The sequence below is a fragment of the Alligator sinensis genome, unplaced genomic scaffold, assembly GCF_000455745.1.
Source record: "Alligator sinensis unplaced genomic scaffold, ASM45574v1 scaffold573_1, whole genome shotgun sequence".
NCBI classification, from domain to species: Eukaryota; Metazoa; Chordata; order Crocodylia; family Alligatoridae; genus Alligator; species Alligator sinensis.
This window is the reverse complement of record NW_005841877.1, coordinates 2,727,235-2,750,937: the sequence shown is the minus strand read 5'-3', so window position 1 is coordinate 2,750,937 and position 23,703 is coordinate 2,727,235. Positions and strand designations below refer to the sequence as shown.

Genomic DNA, 23,703 nt, shown 5'->3' with positions numbered 1-23,703 from the left:
TGGCTTCAATCTGGGACTAAACATGAGCAAATGGTGCCTCCTTCTTTTGGGGGGGTACCAGCTGCTGACTGCTGACAGGAGGGAGGGGTCCTCCCCAGAAGTGTTGGTGGGAAATCAGAAGTGCCGCTGGCGCTTGCGGCCAATTGCCAACCAGGGGAGGAGTGTGTGTGTGGGGGGTCCCTCAGAGGTTGATCATTTCCCAAAAGTGCAGCTTCTCAGGGGGGACACTGCCCAGCACTCCCCACTCCCCGGATAGTGAGGGCCAATTTTAATGGGGGGGAAGGGGGGCATGTGCCCCTCTGTGCCCCCCCATGTGTCACATATGTTGTTAGTTAGTTAGTCCTAAGTTAGTCCCAAGTGCTAGCAGCTATGTAGCCAGAGGCTGGAGCTCCCCCTGGTAGCCACAGGGGCACATGGCAGGCTGCTCTGATTTGGGAATAAATTTAGTCCCAGGTTGCCTGTACATGTAGATGCTGACCTATCCCTGCCTACTGGGCAGTTACTGTTCAGTAAATTTAAGCCAGCATAATGTGTGTGTAGGCACACCCACAGAGAAACCTTTAGAAGGGATCAGTATAAAAACAGTTTTACTAGGAAGATGAATAGGAGACCTCATCTGGCTAAATTATGGAAGGATTATGTGCAGTGTTGGGAGCTGGGTGGGAGTAAAATTGTTTTGGGTTAGAGGCATCAAGTGTCACAACATAAAATCATTAGGTAAAAGTGTAAAAAGTTAAGTGCCAGTATCACTGATTAACAGAGATACTGGGTTATTTGGATACTAATTAACACGATGCAAAACAGTTGCATGTAGTTTTGGAATACTGCAAATACTTACAAGACTGAGAAATATAGGCAGCTCTTGTAAGCACAGAGAAACAGGCTAGGCTTCTTCCAGTATCAAATAGAGTTGAGACTTGAGACCTCAGGTATTGATCCTACTGTGACAGTATGTGTGTGTTTACCCACCTCTCTACATCTTGCAGATGCAACCTTACAAACAACTCATAACTAACCATAAAAGGTAACAATTGAAAAGACATCTAGGTACAAGGGCCATAAGTTGAGTAAAATCATTAACAATTCAAAAAGACAATATTTACCTACAAAGGTAAAAAATGTTTATTTACCAAGGATAAACAGGAGACTATTTAATGGGCCTCTTCTCAAATATACAAGCAGTTTTAAGGCATCTGTTATAGGCTCTCATTCATGGGCAATAGCAAGCACAAGGCACAACCATTGAAGCATTGATATGGACTGGAGAAAAAGGTAAGAGAGCTTTTTGGCTAAGGTCTGAAAGGGGTTTGGAACAAAGAAAAGCATCATCTGTTGATTCCTACTGTATTCAGGGAAACAGGAGTTAGTACATTCTGGGCATGCCTACATGAAATGTAAACTGATTAGCTGCACAGCAAATGTCATGCATCTACACACATGCCCCTATTAGGCTGGAGTAAACTAATTAACTCTGCTGCAAGATAATACTTGGAAATACAAGTACTATCCTACTACAGAATTTTTTACTCCATAGCAGAACACATGTAGACACTGCCTTGGCTGGCTGGGGCATGATGGTGGTTCAGTGTGGGGGCTGCCTGCTAGTTAGCCCCTGCACTGAAGCACCCTCATGCCCCAGCCAGCCCCTCCACAGCATGTTGAGCTGGAGGCAGGGGATCAGCCTGCCAGCCTGGGGCTGCCCCAACCTGGCTCAATGTGCTGTGGTCCCAGGCACATGTCAAGATGTGGCGCCCAGGAGCAATAAACTGTGGAGCAGTAAACTACAGAGTTTATTCATGCACATTAATTGCATGTGTAGATGAGCCCACTTTGTAACTAAATAGGACTGCATCAAAGATAATAGATTCCATCATCAATTTCTTCTAACTGAAACAGTTAACAGGACCCCAAATGTAAACTAATGCTGTGGTCAGAAAATGGCAATAGTATTTACAATTAATGTGCAACAAGTATCTTGTGCTAACTCCTGATTATGTTCACTGTTCTTACTATACTGTACTTCACAGTATTTAATTAGTTTCTCATGATTGTTTTGCTTTGTTTTCAGCAGTACCATCATCTTGCTAGCCCTTCAATTTTTAAAATTAATTCTAAAAGTGTTTCAAACTGGACCAACCGACAGTTACTGCATTTACTTGAATCCAAGACAACTGAATTTAATATGACCTCCCCAAATAATTAGATTCTTCTATACATCGACAGTTATAACAAATGTATACATTTTCCATGTATAGAATCTAATTATTGCAGGGTTGTTGTCTTTAATTGTTCCCCCCCCTACCACCACAGTAGGCAGGCAGGCAGTAGGGGGCGGGTGGTGTCGGGAAGTCAAGCAGCTTGCCCCTTGCTTGTGCCTAGCCCCCTGCCATCTTTGCCGCCTCCTCCTCCTCACAGACTTGGCACCCCATTTCTCTTCCTTACCATTGTTCTATGCTGGCAGGCTTCATTTCCATTCCAGCCTGGGGCACTAGGCATTGAGCACAGGCCCAGCCCAGCATAGCAGCCTCATAGCAGCCACATAGGTTGCATGCTACTGCTATGGGGGCTGGGCTGGGGTCATAGGCCTGGGCTGGGGCCATGCTCAATGCCCCAAGGTGCAGCATGCACAAAGCCTGTCACTGCAGAGCAAGAGTTAGGACAGGAGGGAGAGGGGCAGGTGGAGCAGCAGAGGATGCATGGGTGGGGGGAGGGGGGGAGATGTGGAGTGCAGAGACAGTGGAGGGAGGAAGGGGACAGGCAGCAGCCGTGGCTATGGCCCCAACCCCAGGAAGGGACTGGAGCCTGAGCCACAGCAGCCACCTGTCTATCCGTCTGGTCTCCTCCTGCCCATTGAGGAGCGTTTTTCCCTATGTTAAAGGGGGGCGGGGAGATCTTGTGGTAGAATCAAGCAAATATGGTAATTTGTCTGTGCCATTGACTTCAAAGTGTGTAGGATTCGAATGAAAAGCGTTGATCAATTTATACCAATCCAATTTAATATGGTCTTCTGGGAAGCAGAGTCTTGTCTTGTATCAAAATAGAGGAGTATCAGTATAGCTGGTTGGAAAATAGAAAATTTTGAAAAAAGTTGCAATTTGTTTCCTGACTTTTTTTTTGTCAAAATGTTCTAATGAGAGTTTTCCAACTAGCTTCAAATGATCTGACATTTACACCAAAGAACATTTGATATACGTTCCCATTTTTGGTATGAGGCTGAAGCAGGTTCATATCTGATAAGACCAATGTTTTAAAATTGTGGGAGTGTAATTGATTACATTTTATAAACATGCAGAATATGTTGCAATCTTTGTATTCCAGGAAATCCTGTTGAAATGTTCAGCAAGGAGTGGAGACAGATGAGAAAGAAATGAGTCACTTAGAAACTAGACAGCTGAGTGTTGTCTAGTGCATGCTGCAAGAAACACTGGTAAGGGAATGGATAAGATGAACTCATATGCTTTCATCTTTAATGATCATGGGGACATGATAATTTCTCAGAGTTAGGATCTAAATATGATATGCAGATATATGAATATTTATATGTTAGTTATTTTAAAGTTTTCACAATAGTGCTTGCACACAAAATCTGAATATACAATTTCAGTTATGAAAATCTGGCTCTGAATTTCTGGTATTATCTGGTATTCTCAGGTTCATTTAGCAACAATCATTTCATTCTTAACAACAGCCATTTTTCCCTCATGTTAAAATCTGCACCAATGTGTGTTTTTAACAATACTTTCTATCACTGTAGAGGCAGCTTTTGTTTTCACAAATTTGCATACTTTTTAAAACACTTAGAGTGATTCAATATCAGACAGACAATATACACAAACAGGTTGGCTGGACACATCTTTATTACTTTTTATCAGTACATTTTATGGAACAATGTCACAGTAGAAAAGCAAACCATAGAATGTCACGCAGCATGTAATTAGTTTTTCTTGTGATTGCTTTCTTAAAAATAGTGCAAAATTACAACAGTTTTTCCTGTTAAGTGATATAACAAACAGTGGTGCTCTCTCTTTTAGTCTGTCTCATCCTTTTTTGTTGATACTACATACAGCAGGTGGTACAACAAATTAAAAGATCAATAATGTAGAGCCATAAGCCACACAATATCAACAGCTTATATTGGGTATGATCCTTACTCCAACTTCACCTCTTATGCTTAGTAATAGAAGCAGAGTAGCATTAAAGGGGAGACAAAAAGCTCTGATTCCAGTTAGAGGCAAATTTCCCTGGCACAAGTACTTAAAAAAACAAACAAGCAGTGATTGGATTATTTTCCCAAAGTCTTTCTGTAGACCTTAGCATGGGAGGTGTATCTGTCCTCTGAGAAGCCACAGTTTACGGGGCTACAGCAACACTTGGCAGATACATATCTCATACTGTAGCACTGAGAGGATGCTGTAACTCAGGCAGGCCCCTAGGATTCTTTATATTACATTAGGGCAGAGGTGTCAAACTCACGTGGCGCCCTGATCCGGACAGTGGGGCTCCTTACAGACTGGATCTGGATGTGACAGTGGCTGTGGGCAGGGTTTGAATTACACTCTGACTTGGGGAGGGGGGCGCGGTCTGTGGCGGTGGCAGCTGGAAGCCAGAAGAAGCAGCCACTGCCTGCGCTGCTTAGAAAGGTGTGGAGGGGGTTGGGGACTCTTGTTTCTTACCAGGGACTCTTGTCTGTTATGGGGGAGGGAGGCTCAGCCCCCGCAAGCCACTCCATAATTCAAACCCTGGTCACTGGGGTTAATGTTGCTGTTATTTGCCCCCACTACTGACAATGGGGATCCATACCACAGGGAGCTGTATCCCAGATTTTAACAGTGAACCCCACTCCCAAATTTCCAGCCCCTACAAGCCCCACAGGCCAGGCAACATGGCTCTGCAGGCTGGATCAGGCCCACAAGCTATATGTTTGACACCATTGGTCTTGGGTATTCTATAGCCCCAGAAACAGCCCAGGACTGAAATGGAGCAAAGATATGTAAAGCCCCTTCCACAAGTTTATAAATTCTGTGCTGCACCTCATAGAGCGCCATGCTTCATACCTTCAATCAACATAAAGAACACTAGAACAGATCTCTCTTGTCTTAGGCTCCTACCCTGAAACAGTCTTTGCATATGTGCCAGGAGCTTCAAAGGATGTCTATGACGACAGAGGGGTAATGTGCATGATTGGAGCTCTTAGTCATTTAAAACTAATTTAAGCCTAAAACTTAATATATACAGCAGACCTAATGTTAGACTTTTGTTTTAGAAGAACAAAAACATTCTCGTTCATCCATTATTAGCATCATATTGAAACCTTGCTGCTTTTTAACAGAGTTAGGAAGCAAACTCTACTTTTGTAACAGTTATAGTCGCTGCAGTGTTTTTGGTGTTTGTATCACTGATCGCAGTGATATTTTCTATAGTAAGCAATGACATTGTTTATGTGATATTGTGTGGAGAGGTTCTAAGGAATAAAAATATTGTATTTGCTAATTCAGATAGCACGATAGGAAGGTGTTCTGTGGCAGTAGTTACTATACCTATGACTATTTAAAAACAGTTTTTACTTGATAATCAAAATGAGCAAGGAGGAAGCACCATGATGCAAATAGAGAAGATGGGCAATTATATATTGCACTTATGATGTAAAGTGAGAGTAAAATGAATGGAACACTGATTTCAGATATTCTTTACATAGAAAGAATACTTATCTAGGATTATATATTCTTTTGCTAGGGACATGTGCTGTACTGCTAATGCATATTATAGAGTAACAGTACTGCTCTGAAATTAAATGGGAAATTTAATTAAATCCCCCAATTCCTATTTAAGAGATTATTACAGTTGCAAAGTGAACTACTTAAAGAGTCAGAACCTAGCCCAATGAAAATGGCCTGCATAACATGAATGCTGCCTCACTGAACCAATGGTTAATGGTATGAGGGAAGGAAGGATGGTTCTGTGGTTAGGAACTGAATTGGGAGTTTGAGGCCTGGTTTAGTTCCTCCAGGCTAGGTACAGACATTCAAAAAGCATGAGATGGAATCGATTTAAGTTACAGTTTTCTGTAAGCAGAGTAGTTTAGATGGGCACTAACACAGACTTCATATCTGATCACAGGTAAATCGTTTAATCTCTTATTGCTTCAGTTTATCTTAACCTCCCTCCCCCTGAGAGATAACAGCCCTTCTGCTTTCCAGAGGTACTGTGCTGATACAATATTAAATTGTGAGGCACTTGAGGTATGTCTACAATGTGGCAGCAGAGTGCTCAGTCCTGCTATGAAGGAAATAAGCCTCACCCACCTGCTCCTGCTCTGTATGCTTCAAGCCCATATATGAGGGGGCAGAGGGCACCCTAAAGGATAACCAAATTGACACACTTGAGGATGTTGAAAACCCAGATTGAGTGTGATGACAGGGGCATCTCTCAGGACATCTTTTCCACTTTAAGGGTTAATACATATGGAATGGGAGTGGGTGAGTGAAAATTTTCTCAGCTGTGTGACTGCCCACTCTGCCACAGTCATACATGCATACTCTCATTTCTTGTAATGATTATTATAATCCTGACGATGAAGGCCATAACAATACTCTGAGCAGATAGACATGCCCACATAGTATGATTTTTACAAAGCCTGCATACCACGTAATGTGCAATTTGGACTGCAACTAAAGCTTCTGCTTAATATTAAATCTTAATCTTCACTATTAAATGAGCAGGCCTCTGCCAGTCTGAATACTGGATAAAGGAGGGATATTCTATATACCAATCTTCTATTTCCATTTACCTTGTGCCTTTCACCAACTTTCCTTGAGCGTCTCATTCTGCTCTCAGTTATATGGCTATTCTTTTGGAGAAATTCCAGTAACTTATAAGGACTTTCTATGAATGTCACGAACTAGATGGGGCAATGACTCATAGAGTTCCTGTTGGGAGTCTGCCCAGTTTCGGATTTTTATTACTCAGAAGCCTAGTCAGATGGGCAATTTGAAGTATACGGTGCTTGTAAAATCATAATCATTCATGTATGCACAAGAAAAAATTACAAATGCTTTGAAACTAACTCAGACTTACTAAATTTATGAGTCTCAAAACATCCAAATGACTACCTTTGTAAGCCAGAGAGTACATAAAAGGGACTCAACATGACTTCTATTCTGATAACATCTTTCAAATATGAAGCATCATCTGTAAATTTCCAGAGCTACCTAGGTCACCTTTGATCACTATTTCACAAAAATAGAAAATTATTATGAATTAAACTGCTCCTTATTAGACTATTAAAAAGAAATAAAATAAGCATGTCCAACTGATTTATGTTCTAGAGAAAAGCTGTGGTGGCTTTACTGAAACCACTTCAGACTGGACATAAGGAAAAACTTCTTTACAAGTCGAGTGCCGAGGGTTTGGAACAGGCTCCCCCGAAGAGGTTGTACAGTCATCTACCCTGGCGATCTTCAAAAAGCATCTTGACGCCCACCTTGCTGGGGTCATCTGACACCAGCAGTCTTTCCTGCCCAAGTGCAGGGGGACTGGACCTGATGACCTGTAAGGTCCCTTCCAGTCCCTAACATCTATGAAACTATGGAAGTGGATGAGTAAGCTACTTTGAAGAGGTGAAGGTTTATCCACAAATCATATAGTAACTGTGAAAAGGAGGCAGTTTTATATTAAAAAGAGTATCCTAAATGGATTTAAAGAAACATTTTACTACCTTTAATTTCAGTGTATTCTTATATCTCATCTTTTAAATCTGTGATGCAAAACAGACATCATTTGTTAGGTTCTTATCAGCTATACAAATACTGTATCAGTACTTAAATTTGTAAGTATTAAAAATGAGGTGTGGCTTGTGGTACTAAAAAAAGCTCATCAGTGCTAAGTTTCCTAACTGTGCTCTTTTTTATCATCAACAAACCTTTAAACCTACTGGATTAAACAGTAACCTTACAAGGAAAATTCAGCAAGCACCCTGCTGGCTACTCCAAGATATACAACAAGGGCCAGATTTTCAGGGTGCCTCTAAAACGCACCTGCAATATTAGTGAACACGTGAATTTACAGGTCCAGAGGGGCATCTGCTTATTTATTTACACTGTGCAAACAGATCTGCTTGAAATTATTCTGGGCTAAATTTTACACCTTCTGGAAATCCATTCATAGTTCAGATATTTAAGTGCTAAAAATATCAATCCCTAATAGTCTTATTAATAAAAGAAATTTATTTCTTGGAGTAGCCCCTGTACATCTGAATACACTGCAGTAAGTAGTAAGGGAAGCCCTTGGATTTGCACTAGGTTTCATGTAAAGCTCTGCATATGACACTTTCCTCAGGGTTACTGTTTTGTGAATGTACTATATTGTATTTGGGGTGTTTTCAAGGTTTGAAAGTCTCATTAATGAATTATGGCAGTCAGTTATCTCTTTTAAAAAATTTGGAAACTCAGTAAATAAATGGCAATTACTGCCTAAAACCCAGTTTCTTGAATAATGTGGTATGAATAATTATTTCATGTATAAAAATATATGAAGAGGCTTGCCTCCCTATATAAAACATTTCAGAATTTTAAAGTGGAATTGCTTGCCCAAAATGAGTAAAGACTTAAAATATTTCTATCATATTACAAACATTATAGATTTGTTCTCTTCCCTTTGTTTTCTCCATCTATGTACCTCATTTGCTTTCTTGTTTTTTTAAAAGAATGACACTAATTAGTCCATGAAAGAGTTTAGAAAACCTTGTGACCAAATTTATATTTATGTTTATAACACCTGAGGACAGATTGTATAATTGCCACATTTTTTTCTTTTTTATATGATTCTTCATTTTGCCATTTTCTTCTTTAGTGGCCTTTTGAAAAATCCAAGCTGTGTATGAGAGGAAAAATGCAATTAAAACCAAAATTTTAGAAAACTTTTGGCAAAGTTTACAAGGCCTTTGTTTATCTTATCTTATTTTATTTTTTAAATGCATTGTTCTAATGTTCATGGGTGAGTTATAACTCAATTCCATATCAGTGAAGCTCAAAGTTGTTTTCCTGAACTGGAAAAATAGAAGACATATCTCATGCCAACAGGCAAACTTAATCTACAGTAATTGCTGAATCATTCTTATGTGACAAAGTGTCAAAGATCTGTCAACTTCAAGCTAATAATATTTGAAACAGTGTAATACATTTTAATTTACTGCATAAACATATACATTCAATGAATAAATACCACATTTTTCAGATGATTATGCAAACCTAAATTTGCTGTAGTAACCCTAACAGTATTTTAACTAAAGCTTTAGCTTTGGGAATACTGCCCACTTGTGTTGAAGTGGTGGTAAAGCATGGGACAATGAACAAGTACAAGTTTTTTGATTTTCGGAAAGTGAAAAACATCTACCCTCAGAAGTCTGAGAATGTTTTTAAATATAATTTGATTGCTGAATGTTAAACCCCAACCCAAAGTCAAAACATATTTTAGTATATTAGAAATCTCTTTAATTTTGCAGTTTATATTACCACTATAAATGAAATGTTGGCAGGAGCAATTGATAGCTATTTTCACAACATTATTATTATTATTCCTCTTATAGTCTAATTTTTCTTAACCTGTGTCTGCAAAATTGTGAATTATAAAGAAACTTGCTTATGTGCATAAAGATCTGGAAATGGCAGATTATCTGTGAATTTAGTTGATGCTAAGCTACCTGGCACAAAATTGGCTCCAATGTAGCTAACTGTTGAAGACTGTCATAGTTAATTTATTTGTATTTTAACTCTGCAATGATAAAGAATCAATCAGTAGCTTCTAATTGTACTTTCATGCCCATATTTTGAAATTTGCTAGTGATTTCAGGTGCCCAGCTGGACTCCTTTAAAGGTTCAAGAGGGTCAGGAACCAGCACTTTCAGGAAATCAGACCCTTTTAATTAGGGTGACCATATGTCCCAGATTGGCCAGGACAGTCCTGGATTTTGGAGGCTGTCTCAGAGAACTGGCCATTAAAGAAAATTGAAGCAAAAGTCCCAGATTGGCAAGAATCTGCCCATGCGTGTGGCTCCTGAGTCAGAAGCCAGGCACATGTGGGTGGATTCATGCCAACCAGTGACTATTGCTTCAGGTTTCTCAAAGGAGCCTAGCCAATGGGCTGCTTCCTCGTCTGGACTGGACTGGACTGCAACTGGAGTCACATGCCCAGTAGAGTCGGGATTGAGGGAGGGGTGTGTGTGTGTGTGTGTGTGTGTGTGTGCACGCGCACGCACGCGTGTGTGTATGCGTGAATACATCATACTGTCTATCCTGGTTCCTGGGAGCCATGTGGTCATGGCTGGTGCCCCCTGTCCCAGATTTCCCTCAAATTATTATGGTCACCCTACTTTTAATGCATTTTATGTTGGGCACTCAGCATTACTACTTGATTTTCCTTTTGTTACCAAATTTATTTTCTTAGTAATAAAAACATAAGATCCATGTTTGTAGAAATGATTATCATGAGTGTTGTTGTGTGTCCGTAAAGGGCTAGCTAGCAAATACTGTAAACAGTTTGATTATATGACCAGTGACTATGTACATGTGGAACTGTCTAGCTGCACAAATATGTGAAACTGAATGTGGATTCTTGCATAAGAATCTCAAGCCTCCTTTTTTTAAATGTAGCACTATATTTTACAGTCTTCTTTTTAAAGGTGAATACTAAAGTTTTATTAGCACCATATTTGTTCTGCTCTTAATCAGTCTCTGAGCACCTTCACATTAAATAGATTGGAAATATCAAAGTTCTACTGAGCTTTATGAAGTTTGACTGTTCTCCTTTTCCATAATATAATACCGCTGTTTAGGATAGTTAGGGCCTTTTTACATGCTGCATTTTGATCTGCTCAAAAGTTGATCAGTTAGTGCTGGCTTACTAGCCCATATTTTGAAATTTTGAAATAGTTTGATGCAGTCACACCTTAAGTCTAAAAACCTCCTCTGACTGTCCTCCACCTGCCTGGCTATGACTTGCCACTAGAGGGTTGGTGAGCAGGGGCCTGACTAGGAGCTACAGCTGTGAGTTGCCACTACAGGTGTACAGAGTCACGACAGGCTTCTATATAGGTGGAGGTGTGTGAGTGATGGGTTGGAGGGTGGACAGAAACATGAATCTTGGAGGTAGAGAGTTAATGAGATGTGTAATGACATGGGAGGTGCAAAGGAAATGGGGGTGGGGTGGGGTGGGGGTGGGGGAAGGGTGGTGAAATGAAGGAAGGTAGCCACTGAAGGATAAAATAAAAAGAAGTAAAAAATAAAGATATTTTAAAAAGGAATAAGGAGCAACTAAATTAAAGAAGGTCTCATGTTCTAATAAACTGGGATTTGGGAATGGGATGTGGGGGGTGCTGGTCATGTTTCTTGAGGTGGCTAGGAAATGGAAGTGGTGAGGGAAGGTGCTTTTTGTGGGGGATATTGCCTCTGTCCTGGGAAGGAAGGCCCAGCTCATGGGGACCTGATCCAGCCCTCAACCTTATTTCCGCCAACCCTCTCCCTAGACTCCACTCCTGTCCATGCCCTGTGACATGGCTAGCTGTCATGTGCTTTGCAGTCTGTTTTCATGGGGTTGCATCCATGGGGGTGGGAAGGTCACACCTACAGGGTTGTGGAAGGGAGTTTGCTTGGTGTGAGAACTGCCCCCTGGGCAGTAGAGTTCAGGGAGTGGAAAGTTTGTCCATGCAGAACAGGAGGGTGGAGGAGGGGACACTGCATCCTGGGATGATGGAGGACTACAACTTGGGCAGTTCATCATTGAGAGCCACACATCAATGCAACATGATCTGAGTAACAGGGACCAGAGATAAATCTGCCCTGGAGTGGTGTAACTTTAAGCCACCACTTTTAAGCACCTAAAGTGTGCTTAAAAATAGTTTCAGGTGTTAATGTGTGGACAATCCAAGGGTTAAGAGCTCCAGGAGTCACCTAAAATTAATGTGTAACCAGGCCCTTAGTAAGTGTAATATTAGTTTACTCATTAAGGTACTGCAGGCAGGGATCAGGAATAGCTTTGGATCATCAGCAGTAATATCCTGAAAGATTTTGCATGCTTCTTGTGGAATTCTGAGAAATCTTAACAGCCACTGATTTTACTGCAGTTGAGCTGCCTCAATATGCTGATCCCTGAGAGATTCTTTAACTTTATAATAAGGTTTTAGGATTGTAATTTAGCTTAAATATCTCAAAATTCAAGGAACCCAGAAGAAACCTGGCACTTCACTAAAATTATTTACCATTATGTATTTTATACCTTCTTGCCTTCAGTTTGGTGAATAACTATTAATATTCCCCAATGGTTAAAGAAGTAGTTTAGTGAATCTTTTACTATTTTGATTCTCAGAAGCATGACTAGAATAATTTGGCTTAGAAAAGATTTCACAAGACATATGAAAATAAAATAAAGCAACATAATTGCTAAGCTTAACTGGTGGCATATAGACATTAATTTTTACCAGAAGAAATATCTTCCTGGGTACCAGAGGGCTGCTTCCACTGTTAATTTACAGTGTGCCCTCTCCCCTGCCTGGGAAGGGGGCAGGCTGTCCAATTGCAAATGGCACCTGCTGAAAAGAAACAGGTACCACAGACAGCTAGGGAAGGTTCCCACCTGCTGAAAAGAAACAGGTACCACAGACAGCAAGGCAAGGTTCCCCCCCTGGGGGAATGCATCCTCATCCTGCCAATGAGCTGATTGATAGGAGGGGGTATTTTCCTAGGGTGGGAATCCTCTCAGTTCTCTGCATGAGAATAACCCCACTCCTTGCACTCCTTCAGGTGAGCCTGGGGGACAGCAGAGAGAGGAAGAAACACTCGGTCGCTCTGGTAAGCTCTGGGAGCCTTGTGGCAGGGCATGGCAGCTTGCCTTGCAGGGTGAGGTGGGGGCATTCTTCTGTGTCAGCAGAGCTCCTGAGCCTTGCTGCCATGACACCTCAGCTTGCCTTGCCCTGCACTGCTATGGGTCAGCTGGGTTGCGTGGGTAGCAAGGGCAAACAACAGGGGCTGGGAGCCAAGTTGGGGCAAGCCTCTGCATACCCATTTCCCAGGCCCTTTGGTTTTCCCTTGTCCAATACCCAAAGGCAATTTCCCCAGCCCAGCATGTGGCTCTCTGCTCCCCCTTGTTGTCCTGCCACCTGCTCAGTGGTGGAGTGTCAATTTAAAAGCCAGTGGCTGGAAGCATGTTTACTTCCAACCAGCAGCTTTTAAATCAGTGCCCTGCTGCTCAGCTGGGCAATGGAGGTGACAAGGAGAAGCCGGTGGGGGCCCCCACCTCTTCCTGAAACTGGGGACTGGCAACTTGGGGAAAAGACAAGGGTGGTGGGAAGGAGGGAGCAGGTGCCCCCCATGCATTTTCAAGACCAGATGGACTCTGGTCTCAGGAAGGCAAGAGACCTTCATCTCAGCTCCACTCCCCGCTCCAGGGGGAAAGCATATAGACAGTCAGTCTCCCAGGAAAAACTCTCCTTGGAGCTATTTACCTTGGTTGTTGCCAGGTCATTTTTCTCCTGGAGTGGACATTTTTGTTTCAGGAGAAAAAAAAATCCTGAATATCTGCACACTTTTGGCTTCTACTGGGAGAATGGTAATTCTCCCAGTAGAACTTGGATATCTGTACTTGGCTTAAGTTAAAAAGCCAATTTATCTCTGAATTTTGTTTAATTTTAATGAAATTACACTCTTGGAAAATCGACACATACTGCCCAAGTGCCTAGAATACATTTTATTTAGGGGGGGAAATCTAATTTAATTAAGTTGTCATAATTCTAATAATTTTATTTTATTATAGGTATCTCTTATGCCTAAGAAATTCTAGCTGAAAAAACCACACACCTGAACCTTTAAAAATATCTTAGCACATGAAAATGAAAACACAAAATGAAATGATAATATGCAGCTTACCTTCCACAATGTAAATATAAGAAGTGCAAGAATCAATAACCCAATAATAATGCTGAGTAAAATGACCCATAATGGAACACCACTGGATTGACTGTCTTTTACAATTGTAATCTTGTTCTGTAAATTATTCCAAATATAAATGTTAACGATATTTTCTCTAAAACGATGACAATATTACTTGTGTTATAGATGCCCACTTTCAGGAGTATCACAGTTTCATTTTTTTACTAGGAATTTCCCAGAGGAAGATGAGACTATAACCACCAATATGAAGCTTGCTATCTAGGCAACTCTCATCAGATGTATCAAGTTCATTACTATCAGTGCTGCTGTGCTGTCTGTTTAGCATAATAATAATAATAATAATAACTTGTCATGGTTCTCCAATTCTCATGCAGGAGTACTGAAGAAGACTGCACCCCCTAGGTTGTCTACAACATATTTGTCATAATTCAAAGACTATGTTAAGGGCTTCTCTACATTGAAAGGTTGCAGTGGCTTGACTAAATATATGATTTTAAGCCAATGTAGTTAAATCAGTAAAGAAGGCTATACAGATACTCTGATTTTAAGCCAGTTTTATTTGGTTTTATTAGCAAATGATTTAAGCCAAACTGAAATAAGGTACTCCTAAACTGAAATCCATTTGTATTAGTTTAATCTAAACTGGTTTAAAAACTCATTTAAGTTGATCCAGAGCAACTTTTCCGTGTAACAAGACCTAAAAAATCTGAAAACTAAATATTCAATGTAAAGGACTTGACGTCCTAAGAATGGTATTTCCGACTCTAAATGCACTGAGGAACCTGTCCAAAGTATCTTCCATCCATGCCAAGCATATTTTAATTCATGTACTGAATATTAATCTGGGACTTTGTTTTGCTATACAAATTTAAGTGTAGAAGGTTTTTTAATGAGAAGGCTGAAGGTTCATCAGTGATGCAATTCCAAAAGGAGTATGTACAAGACCTAATTTTCCTTAAATATCATTTCCACAAAAATTTTTGAGATATTTCAAAATAACATAGAGTTAGATTTTTACAGAAAGTTAGCACTGCAGTAAGCTATCACAATTATATAAAAATAAAAATGACCTTAGATAAAAGTACAAGATAAACCATATTCAAGATGTTTTAAAGAGTTTTTAATAAAATGATAAACTTAAAATATGGTAGTTAGGAAGATAGATATAAAAATCCCTGTTCTCATATTATATATGAACTTTTTGCAAAATTTCTTATACATTTTGATTAGTTCAGATGGGCTATTGCAGATCAGGCACATACAGGAGGGGCAGATGTATTAAAAAAAAAGATCCTGTTTTCCTGTATAAGTCTTTGGTAATAAAGAGGAGAGAACAGAATTAGAGAAAACACTGTACATAAATAGTATGAGTTCTAAAGAATATTTGTCTATACTTTAAATTATTAATGCTCTAAAAATAATTATTTTAAATCTGCTTCTAATCTTGAAGGATAGGCACAGTACTAGTTTACTGCAATGGCGAGGAGTATGCAAGGTAGGTCATTTTTCATGTCCTATGTAAATTGGTAAATAGGTTGTATACTCATCATTATTGATAATGTTATTTCAGGTCAGTTCAGAAATTTTGCACTTGGAAACATTTTGGCTACTCAAATTGAAAATGTCTACCTCAGACAGCACGTCTACACGAGAAGCTACAGCGATGTAGCTCATCATTATGGTGAGGTGGTGTCAGCAGGCACAAGCCGTGACTCCGATGCTACGTTGCCGTAGCTCATCACTACGGCAACATAGCATCTAAAAATAACCACGTAGTGCCAGGACTACGCAGTACCTAACGCGCAGTCAGGGGCACGTGTAGACGTACCCACTCATAGCGTGGCTAATTGCTGTAGATAGTAAACAGAACATGCCATTAGCAGAGTAAATCCAACAGAGGTGTCAGAGATGATGGTTGCACATACCTCTAATTTTTCATTTTCTCTTCGTAAAATCAGTGAGGAGTTTTTACTTTGAAGTAACGCTTTTACTGTGAGTGTTAAACTGCTAATGCTTGCCTAGAAGAAAACAAGAGACTATTTTTAAGGTTAAGCATTTTGATTGAAAAATGAATGACAGCACAGTGCCTCTTCAGCTTGCATGGGAAAGCGAGCAGGGGATGAATGCAAACATTAATGATAAACAGCAAAATATCAGGGAATAAGCATAGTGAGGTGCTACTGGAATTGGTAAAGAAAACTGCAGAGAAATATGGATCTCTGGCCAAATCCTGCAAATTGCCTGGCCCCATCATTTCTCCCACCTCCTTGGAGCCTTGAAGAATTAAACCCCAAAAAGATTAAAATTAAAGCAATTAAATAAAAACATGGAATTAAACTTGATCTAAGGCTCCAATCTAACGTCCCAATCATGCAAAACTGTATGCTTTTAAGCAGCAAATAATCCTTTTGAAGTCATACAGGGCTGGAGTCTAATACATCTTTATAAATAAGGTAAAGATTAGGTATTTAAAAGAGGATAGATTCTTGCAATATCATATTGCTGAGATAGCAGTCTGTAATACAAAATATTGAGTAATAACTGGACACTGCTTTGGGCCACATACACAATGCCATGAATGAGAAATGTCCTGCATACATTTTTGAAATAATGAAAAGAATAACTTTCTTGTTCTACACCTAGATAAAGCAAAGAGCAATCTATTTTTTTTTGAAAAACTAGAGAAAGAGAGAGACAAACATGCATAAAATGACTACTGGCCTACTGATTCAGAGCAGTGGTATTATTAGCCTAACCTGTATTTTCCAACATTCCTAGTGAGTGCCATCAGGGTCATTCTGGGGTAGCTTGCTTACTCTTGTTCTCTCTCTCTCTCTCACCAGAAATTTTATTCTGAATGAGAGAAACATTTCCAGGATAAGATTTAACTAAAACCTGGTACGTTCCAATGAAAAACTTCAGTTTCAACGAATCAGGATTTTCTACTGAAAGAGAATTTTGTCAAAAAAAATCCTGATCAGAAATAATCATATCACATAACAGGCAGAGAGAACAAGCTGTGTTAGTCTAAAGTCAGAAGACAAGGTAGAAGTGCACCTTACAGACTAACTGAATCAGAGAGGCAAAAGAACAGGTAGGTTCTAATGGGCCTTAATTTCTGGGCACCTCGGCAACAGAATAGATGTAGATTAATTTTGAGAGAATAGCATGGAAAAGAATGGCAAATAGTCAGCTACTAATGAGAATTAAGGAATTAAATATATATATACATGTACATACTGGATAAACATAACATTGCCTTAATATTGTTTCAGCTTCATAAGGACACTGAATGTGGACAAGGTACTTACTTTTATAAAAGTAGATTTCCATATTCTTAATGAAACATTCACTTGAGATATACCAGATGGATCCAGACTACAATTAATAGATACACAGTTGTGTGTTTCACAGTCCTGTTTAAAATGAATAATCAAACACTTTCAGCATTACTCTAGAATAACATCACTTCAAACATACTACATGTAGACCCGTATCTGACAGTAGTTTAGTTCTGACAATTAACACTAACATACTTTGGGAAAAGCGGCTTTTTTACACAAAAACTTATATTGCAATAACTAAATTGATTTAACACTCAGACTCTGGGGAGAATAGTGGAAGTTTTGGTAGACTTGTCCACATTAGATAGATTGTTGCAACTATAACTTATGGAGATGAAGCAGACAGGCAAGTTTTTCTGCTAGCATAGCCACGTGACCTCCTTGTAGGACAGAAGCTAAACTGACAAAAAGCACTCTACTGCTGCCATAGCTACATCTACACCGGAGTGGTATCAGCTGGGAAGTATGACTTTTTATGCTTCTAGCTGACTAGTTATATTGGAAAAATGTTGTTGTGTAGATCTGTCCTGTATAGACTTATTCCGATTTTGATCAAAACCTCTTCACACAGGTGTAAATGATGATGAAAATTATTTGGAAATTGTATCATACTGAAAGGGAAGAATTAATATATTCTATCTGCACAATTTCAAATGGATAAATAATTTACCAGATAGTGGAGAGTGAGGCATTTGAAATATTACTTATTCTTTAATTCATTAGAGTAGGAAAGATGGGAGAGGAGCCTTGGCGTAAATGGGTACAATGCCACAGAAACCAATGGAGCCACAATGCTCTATACCAGCTGAGGATCTCCCTCAAGGTTCCTCCCTTCAGCTTCATGATAAATTTATTACATTTTATATAGAAAGTTAACTTTTTTAGCTGTCAAAATATAAGATTACACTGTATTAACACATTTCTTAATCTCAGCAGTATTCAGCTTAAAACATTTCAAGTAAATGGTATAATTCAAGGATGCGCAACCTCCAACCCCTGGGCCAGATGTGGCCCATGGAGCCATGGATGTGGCCCACAGAACTCCCCATGGGTCAGGAAAGTTGGCAGTGGGAGAGCAGTGGCCTACCCCACTTCCAAATTCTCTCCTCCAACAGGGTTGAGCCAGGGTTGGGGCCAGTTCATGCCCTTTCCTTTCTCACCATGGGGCTGGGCTGGAGTCAGGACCAAGCCAGGCCCTTTTCCTCCATGCAGCCAGATGGTGTCCCACAATGCCCACCCTGAGCACCCTATCAGGACAATCAGCCAGATCCAGCTCGTGGATGGACTGGGTACTGCTCATCCACCCCACTGGGCCAAACGTTTGGGCACCACTGGTATAATTAATACACATATACTACACAGACTTACCATAACTATATCTTTTGTAGGTTCTTTTATTTTGGACAACACAAATGGTTCCCCAGAGTTGATCTTTAATGGATCTACGGGATGACTAGTTTGGCAGTCTGCGTTCTATGAGAAGAAATGCCAATATCTTTGTTAATGTCAGAGCTTATAAACTAGTATATAAAAAGAATACTTTGGAAATGCATCTACAATGCTAATATTAAGCTACTCTACTTGGAAAGTTACTGTTAGTGCACTAGTCTCTATTTGTAAATAACATAACATAGAAAATCAAATTGAATTGAATTGCTGTACTGCTAAAGTGTTTATTACCATTCATATTGCAAAATATAACAGAAAGAGGATGGGTAGGCCAGTCACTCTTGGAAGATGGATGCAAAGGAGGATGTTTAGAGGAAGTTACCCATGAGCACTTTATCCTTAAGCCCCAATGCCCTTCAGGAGGGAAGTAGTCACCCGGTGGCAGATTCTGAGGAGTAGATATATTGGGAAGTCTCTTTAAAAGTCCAGATGGAAGATTACCTACTAAAAAGGAAACTATAGGCTGATTCAACCAGAGTAAAGAACCACATCACTAAGAACTTCTAATAAGTGGGGATAGCCTGGCATAAGGGGAAGAATTCTATTTCCCTTTGTGCACTTAAATGGTACTTATTCAGTCACACAAATAGCATATTTGGCACTTATGCCCAGTTTGCAGTGCTATTGCTCTTATAGTGCAGAAGCATTAATGTGCACATGTACAGTAAACCATTCTGGCCAAGCAGCTATGTGGCTATGTATGCATGCACATATACAGACATAAGTCCCAAAGGAAAAAAAAAAGGCAGGTAGAGGGTGGCCTGCCATTTTCTGTCCCAATAGTTGAATGATTAGGGCACTCATTCAGGAAGAGGGAGCCCTGAGTGGTAGACACCCCCTCCCTAGGTTGAATGTACTTTTCTCTGACTTTCCACCATGCCACAGGTCACACATTATCTAGTCCTTTCTCCAGCACTCCTTCTGAAGCTTAGCCACTGCACCTTGCATTGAATAGTCTTTAGATAAAATGGACAAAGAGCACTGGGGAAATTTCTGCCCCATTGGGAGCAAGTGTCTCCCCGCCTCATCCCTTTTGACTGTCTTGAGAGCCAGCTTCCAAAGGAGCCCTGGAGGAGAGACTGGATAATGCTTAACTTGTGGCATGGTGTGAAGAGCACTATGCTGAAAAAGTCAGACAGATGCAGGTTCAAACTTCCTCTGGGGGGAAGGTGGCCTAGGACTTAGGTCTCCACCTTCCTTAACAAGTACCCTAACTGCTCAGCTATGGGACTAAAATGCAAACACTTACATGTTCACACTTTATCCACAGGGTAACATAATTGCAAACTGTGAGAAAATTATAAAAAAGTCACTTAAGTGGCTTGAAAACTGCTATTTAGGCATAAATATGTAACAGAACTCAAACTGCTCAAGTCCCAGTCCAGAGCCAAGGCTACTGCATCACCAATGGCAGTACCACAGAACTTACTTGGCTTTTTCATATCCAGTGGTTTACAATCTGGTTAGTTCACAGTTCGTGCATCTACATATGCACTAATGCGCTTTTGCTACTTCACATTAAGTTTAGTACCCCTAGGAAGTTTTAAATGTGTTCCAGGTTTTGGGGTGGGTGAGGGCAGTGCTTTAATTAGAGAGCCACTCTAATTAAAGTGCCATAGCGTCTTATGTATCATTGTCCCCATGCTTAAAAATGGCAGCAGGGAGTCTTGAACTAAAGCTCGTTCAATGTAGGAGGCTGCTGGAGTGCAATAATTACCATGCTGCAGCTGTGCAAAGCAGCCTTTGCACTCATGTACAGACACTATCTAATACGAGGTATTACATAAATAAGCATTAGGCTGCCCTAATGAACAGTAGCAAAAGCACATGCCTTTTTAGTGAGGCTTAATGTACAGTAACCTATTTCTACTGTGCATTAGCATATTAGCACTGCTTTTGATGTGATGCTTAATACGCAGTAGAATAGGCTACTGTGCATTAAAGCACACATGTAGACACACCCAGTGTATTGCTAAATTAAGATCAAACCAATCAGCTACTCACTGGGGCTTTTTATTTTAAAGGGTGCTGCTCTCCATTCAGCTGGAACATGAATGTGGTCCCATGCAGCTGATCAGAGAAGCAGTATGCTTTGAAGTGAAAGCCATGGCAGTTAACTTGTGCAGTTTTGTGGTCCTGCACAGTTGTTTTAAATGACTATATATGACACCCCACTGGTTCACAAACCCTCATCTTCACAGTTGGGGTTGAATTCAGGTTCCATTGTACCATTACCTTGACATCTTCAAAACATTTTACATAAGGCTAACAGTCCTTACTTGGTGTATTTCTATCACACATCTATCAATATACATGGTGCTTTAAATTCTACTTATACTGTGGGCTTTCTTCATTAGAGTGCAATATGAGCTAAGCTTAAGCATATATGTCATCCAATTGAGTCTTGAAGTTTCTTACTCCAGTTAAGCAAGTGCCTTTCATGTTTAAAATAAAATAAACACACATTCAGTTTTAAATACATAACTTACATCTGAATATGACAGCTCAGTTAGGTAGAGAATTGGGTTTTTGACTGAAGTTAAGATGGGGAATAAAATCTCCAGTGAAAGCTGCGGCACTGGAAAGTGTTCACCTTTTTCAATCTGTAAGAAAAGAAAAGCACAGTATTTCTTGTTTTCACCTAGCACCTTCTTTATTGTATTGGCCTTTGGTAATTACTAGTCTTTGACTGTGGATCACAGACACAGTGTTAATGCGCTTTAACATGTCTACACATGTGTTAATGTGCTTTAACTATTCACACCTAAATTTGATACCTGCACTTGCAGGTATCAAATTTAGGCACAATTAGCCCAAAATTGCCATTTTTAAAGCGCAACAAGAGATGTGTGCCCAAATGTGCCTTATATTTAGGCTAATGCACCTTAAAGTCTCATGTAGACATGCCCATTATGTAGTAGTAGTAGTGAAACTGAGCTGATATAAATGCTACTACTATTCCTACAGCAGGAGCAGGAGTTTGCATCATTTGCTCTTCACAGTTAGAAAATACATTTTACTGGGGGGCTTGGTGAGTAATATTAAAAAGCAAGAAAAAGGGATTTAATGAGCATGTTCAATTTTGATGTTTTTTACATCCCAGGCTGCTATTTTGGATCCCCATCTGCTCATCATTTGGAAATTGGGCCACATGAGTTCTTAAGGGCTAAGGAGAAACATCCAAAAAGCCTGAATTGATTCAATCTTTTCAGGTTAGTCCAACCTGCCTCGATTGAATCAGTTTGTGACTGCACAGACATTCCCTTGGGACTGAGAAAATGCAGGCACATTCCTGCAGTGGCACAGGATAGAATCTGGGAGGCACTAGAGCAGCCCTCTCTCCCCTTCCAAAGTGCTGAGCTGAGGGGAGGTGTGGCCAGGCCCCAGCAGGATGCTCTGATTAGGGAGGGGTTTAAAACCCCACCCTGCTTGCACAATCCCAGGCTTTCCCCTGCTCCCTGCTCAAGGGGCAGGAGTGTTGCCAGACCCTAGCCCCTGGCTAGCACTCTGAGGCAAAGGGGGTGGGGGTGTGCAGTGTATGCATCTGTTGATGATACTGAGCTTTTCAATCTCCATCTCTCTGCAAACCTGACATGTGAGTGAGCCATCAACAAAACAAAAACCTCTCTCATTAGTTCAAGCTCTTCTTAAACAGCTTTTTCCAAGGAAGGAATGGAGGGACATTACCAGCTGACCTGCTGATTAGCTCTAGAAAGCCCTAAGCAGTCACTGTTCTGTCTGCCTGTCCCAGTGAAATTGGAGACACATGCACACAGACACCTCTCAGTGTTAGCTAGCATACCACATGCCTAGGGTCTGTGGGGCTGGGGTCCGTGCTGTGGGAGATGGGAGGAAGGGAGGGAAGGAGCAAGGCGGAGATCCCTGTTTGAGCAGTGAGTGATGGGGAGGGGAGGGGCAGGGGGAAGCCAAGCAGACGCTGCTTTGCCAGCAGTCTTTGCTGGAGCTTTGGCTAGGTAGCAAAGGGGCGGGGCCAGCTCTGTTCTCCGGAGCAGAGAGCCCAGCCCAGCCCAGCACAGGGTTGCAAAGCATCTGGGATACCGAGGGACTCTGGTTTAACTTAAACCAGAAGGAGAGGTTTTCCTTTTTTATTTTGACTATTGTAGTCAAGACCAAAACAACATTTTCACTTGGGAAGCAGGAAAGCAGCCAGTGAAAGACAGTGGCTTCAGGTAGTGGTCCTGCCTGTCACAGAATAAAGTTTTTATTCATAGGCTTTTAGTAATAGTCTCCCTGAAGTTTCTTTCTTCCTTACTATTTCCTAGGCTTGGTGTTTAGTCATCGCAGTCACAGTCCTTTGTGGAAAAAGAGAGAAAGAATCTACAAGCTACTTGCAGAAACACTGCCTATCACATCAGTGGCTATGTAGTCTGGAGCCCATTGGCACTTATCCTCATCCAGACCAGTAGGATTTAAAATCAGACATCACCTTTAAATAATCTCTTTATCGTTAAGACAAATATTGGGGGTTACAGTAAGGAAATATTTAATACTGGGTGGCTAAAAACAACATTAGAGGGACATCATGTATAACAAAAGGGAGATTATTTCTTGTTTCTGACTGCTGTACAAAAAAAGGTTAGACTTTTCTCATGGCCTGTGTACTATAGATAATAGGTAGCTGACTCAGTCTTTTCTTCCATGTGGCTGGAGTTGAGATTCAATGCCAGACTTGATACTGGGAAACAGGGATATTTCGGGGCTAATTAAAATCAGTCCTCCTATAGTGCAAGGGTGGACTTATAACTGACACATTTTTTTCCATCCTAAGCTCCTTTATTTTGTCATCTTCATTTAATTAAGAAGGCATAGCCCTTAAAGCATGGTACTCCCATTCTTCAAAGTTGACTGCTTTCCGGAAATATCTGTTCTAAACAATAACTACACTCTGTAATGAATTTAGGGCAACCTCTGATTTCAATAGCACATGCTTCTCTTCTTTTTTGTGAAAGCAG

At 40.5% G+C, this 23,703-nt stretch overlaps 1 protein-coding gene across 3 annotated transcripts in view; it reads right to left on the bottom strand.

Annotated features, from left to right (window-relative positions):
* Positions 1-3,845: 3,845 nt before the first annotated feature.
* Positions 3,846-23,703, bottom strand: part of ITGA1 (integrin subunit alpha 1) — a 133,850-nt gene continuing 113,992 nt past the window's right edge. For 2 of the 3 annotated variants that reach the window (XM_025196132.1, XM_006017278.3), the window contains 6 exons: positions 21,220-21,333; positions 18,650-18,754; positions 17,249-17,353; positions 15,863-15,955; positions 13,914-14,030; positions 3,846-8,868 (listed from right to left, as the gene is read on the bottom strand). In XM_025196132.1, the coding sequence (XP_025051917.1) occupies positions 8,824-8,868; positions 13,914-14,030; positions 15,863-15,955; positions 17,249-17,353; positions 18,650-18,754; positions 21,220-21,333 (579 nt within the window). In that variant the 3' untranslated portion in view covers positions 3,846-8,823. Of the gene's footprint in view, positions 8,869-13,823; positions 14,031-15,862; positions 15,956-17,248; positions 17,354-18,649; positions 18,755-21,219; positions 21,334-23,703 lie in introns of those variants that run through there. The other variant, XM_025196131.1, reaches the window with a different exon arrangement.